Genomic DNA, 2,954 nt, shown 5'->3' with positions numbered 1-2,954 from the left:
TTGAATTCTTGATTATTCCCCCTTGTATTATTATTCACTCTAATGAGATGGTGTTTAGTTTTATATACTTGTACTATTCGACAGTACTAACGTCCCTTTTACCGGGGGCGCTGCATCTTTAAATGGATGCAGGTGATTCCATGGCAGGCAGTGTTGATCAGCGATAGTGGTACGTCCTCCTCCCAGCAGACTTGCTGAGTCCATTTCATCCTTGTATCTTTTGTTCATATTATTATCACATTTTGAGGTATAGCCAGGGCCTTGTTTCCGGCACTATCATAATACTCTTTGTATATTTTAGAGGCTCCGTAGACACTATGTGAGTTGTACATGGGTGCTAGAAAATTTAAACAAGTTATGTTGTGTTTTGATTACTTGTTCCACTCAAACTATAAGAATATGTGTATTTTGAGATTTAAAAGTGAAGTAACTAATAAAATAATTTAGAATTGTATTCATGATCTCCCTATTGTCTAATTAATGAATATATGTCACCTCTTTTTCCATGAGTGAGTTTGGGATAGAAAGTATCTAGCAAGCTTGCTCGGACTGGTTCACTCAGTTGAGCGCCAGTCGCGCTCCTCGAGTTTGGGGCGTGACAAACTTGGTATCAGATCCTAAGGTTTTAAAGTGTCCTAGGATGTCTCGGAGCCATGTCTAGTAGAGTCCTCCTTATCGGTGTAATGTCAACCACATCCTTAAGTTGGAGGCTATTTGGACATTTAGGAATAATACCCTTCTTTGATATTATGGATCGTGCGATGAAACTGATTGTGAAACTGTTCCTCCTCTAACTCGTGCATTCCTTTAACTTTCAATACATGGCACCTAAGAAGAGAGCAAGAACTTACCATGGAGCCAATGCAGCCTCAGGATTGGCAGTTGACCCTTTATTTGATGATGCGGGTAAATACCCGAGCGGTGGGGATAATCCCCTAACTGCTACACTACCTGATTCCACTACACCTGACCAGGCGACACTAGTTCCTGCACCTACTGAGGGTGCAGCGGTTCCTCCAACTGATATTTCGGTTCCACCTCCAGCCCCAGCTTCTAGTTCTGGTATTTCTGACGGGGATCTTAGGGGAGCTATCCAGATGCTGACATAGATAGTGGATTCTTAATCCCAGAGATCAAATTATGCACCCACTTCTTCTAGCCCACAAGAGGATTCTAGTGGTTTCAGGGTGAACAGGTTTCTTCAGTTGGATCATCCGGTGTTCACAGGTGCTAATCCCAAGGAGGACCCACAAGACTTCATTGATGAGATGCATAAGACTTTCCGAGTTATGCGTGCTACTGAGACAGAGGGAGTGGAGTTGGCCGTCTACCGCCTAAAAGAGGTGGCCTATTCTTGGTTTGAGCTGTGGGAGGACTCTCGGTAAGAGGGGAGCCCTCCAGCGAGGTGGAGTGAGTTTGCTGACGCTTTCATGGACCATTTCTTACCTGCCGAGACTGGGGCATCCCATACCGCAGAGTTTGAGAACCTTAAACAAGTTATTAAGAGTGTGTAGGAGTACCACATGGATTTTGCGCGCCTGTCTAAATATGCCATTATCATGTTGCCTGCTATGGAGGCTAGAGTGCGCCAGTTTGTGCAGGGCCTTCGCCCCTTGGTTATCAATGAGGCCGCTATAGCTGCCTTGAATTCTGATATGAACTATGGGAAGATGGTAGCACTTGCTCAAGCTACAGAGAATCGTAAGTTGAAGAACAGAATGGAGCGAGAGGGTAGCAGTAAGGCCCGGTCCGCGGGAAACTTTGAGGAGTCATTTGGTGGGGGAAGATCAGCTTTTAGGGGAGGGCCATCAGGGCCATCCCAATATTTTGCTCAGTCTTCAGCCAGTGCACTGCCAGCAGGGCTCAGTCAGCAGCAGGGGAGTCATTTCAGGCCCAATCAGGGTAGCAGGGGACCCCACTAACAGGGCCGATCAGAAGGGAGATTCCAGCAGCAGCGAAGGCCCCCATGCCCCAGGTGTGGGAAGATGCACTTGAGGATCTATTACATGGATCTACCTATATGTTACAGGTGCAGATTGAGGGGTCATATTTAGAGGGAGTGTCGTTCATCCTGCCAGGGTGCGGGCAGGGGCACAGCATATCCATCCAGTTCTGAAGTTGCTACATCTTCAGCACCCCCTCCAGCTCGAGGCACTCCAGCACCCGCAGGGCGTGGTGCATCTAGGGCTGGTGCGCATATTTCGGGAGGACCCAGCCGTTTCTATGCTATGAGTGGTCGCCAGAGTGCAGAGGCTTCTCCAGATGTTGTCAAAGGTATATTGGCTATCCAATCTCATGATCTATATGCTCTTATTGATCCCGGTTCCACTTTGTCTTATCTTACCCCTTATGTTGCTATGGAATTTAGGATAGAACCGTAACAGCTTCCTGAGCCATTCTCTATATCTACTCTGGTTGGCAAGTCTATTGTGGTCACACGGGTTTATAGGGGTTGTGTTGTCATGGTACGTGGTCGGGACACCGTGACCGATCTCATTAAATTGGGGATGGTCGATTTTGATGTAATTATGGGAATGGATTGGCTTTATTCATGCTTTGCCAAGCTCAATTGCTGAACTAGAACTATGAGGTTTGAATTTCCAAATAATCCAGTTGTTGAATGGAAGGGGGATAATGTGATGCCAAAAGGTAGGTTTATTTCTTACCTTAAGGCCACGAAGATGATTAACAAGGGGTGTATCTATCATTTGGTCCGGGTTACGGAAACTGATGTTGAGGTGCCTACACTCGAGTCTGTGCCAGTTGTGAATGAATTTCCAAAGGTCTTTCCTGATGAGCTCCCTGGGATTCCGCTAGACAGGGAGATTGATTTTGGGGTTGATGTGATGCCAGGCACGCAACCTATATATACTCTGCCCTATAGGATGGCACCAGCAGAATTGAAGGAACTAAAGGAACAATTGAAGGATTTGTTAGAGAAGGGTTTCATCTGA

At 46.3% G+C, this 2,954-nt stretch overlaps 1 protein-coding gene across 1 annotated transcript; it reads left to right on the top strand.

The window, feature by feature from the left end:
- The first annotated feature begins 1,718 nt into the window (after positions 1-1,718).
- On the top strand, positions 1,719-2,954 carry LOC138902516 (uncharacterized). The gene is made up of 3 exons (XM_070190391.1): positions 1,719-1,902; positions 2,134-2,377; positions 2,582-2,954. The coding sequence occupies exons 1-3, from the start codon at positions 1,719-1,721 to the stop codon at positions 2,952-2,954; spliced, it is 801 nt and encodes a 266-aa protein (XP_070046492.1).

Source organism: Nicotiana tomentosiformis, chromosome 12, assembly GCF_000390325.3.
Source record: "Nicotiana tomentosiformis chromosome 12, ASM39032v3, whole genome shotgun sequence".
In the NCBI taxonomy this organism is placed as follows: domain Eukaryota; kingdom Viridiplantae; phylum Streptophyta; class Magnoliopsida; order Solanales; family Solanaceae; genus Nicotiana; species Nicotiana tomentosiformis.
The sequence above is the reverse complement of the archived record's forward strand: the minus strand, read 5'-3'. Positions and strand labels throughout refer to the sequence as shown.

Coding starts and splice junctions, on each gene's coding strand:
- LOC138902516 (XM_070190391.1), top strand. CDS start 1,719: ATGGAGCGAGAGGGTAGCAGTAAGGCCCGGTCCGCGGGAAACTTTGAG. Junction 1,903..2,133: donor TCATTTCAGGCCCAATCAGG/GTAGCAGGGGAC, acceptor CTACATCTTCAG/CACCCCCTCCAGCTCGAGGC. Junction 2,378..2,581: donor ATGGAATTTAGGATAGAACC/GTAACAGCTTCC, acceptor TTGCTGAACTAG/AACTATGAGGTTTGAATTTC.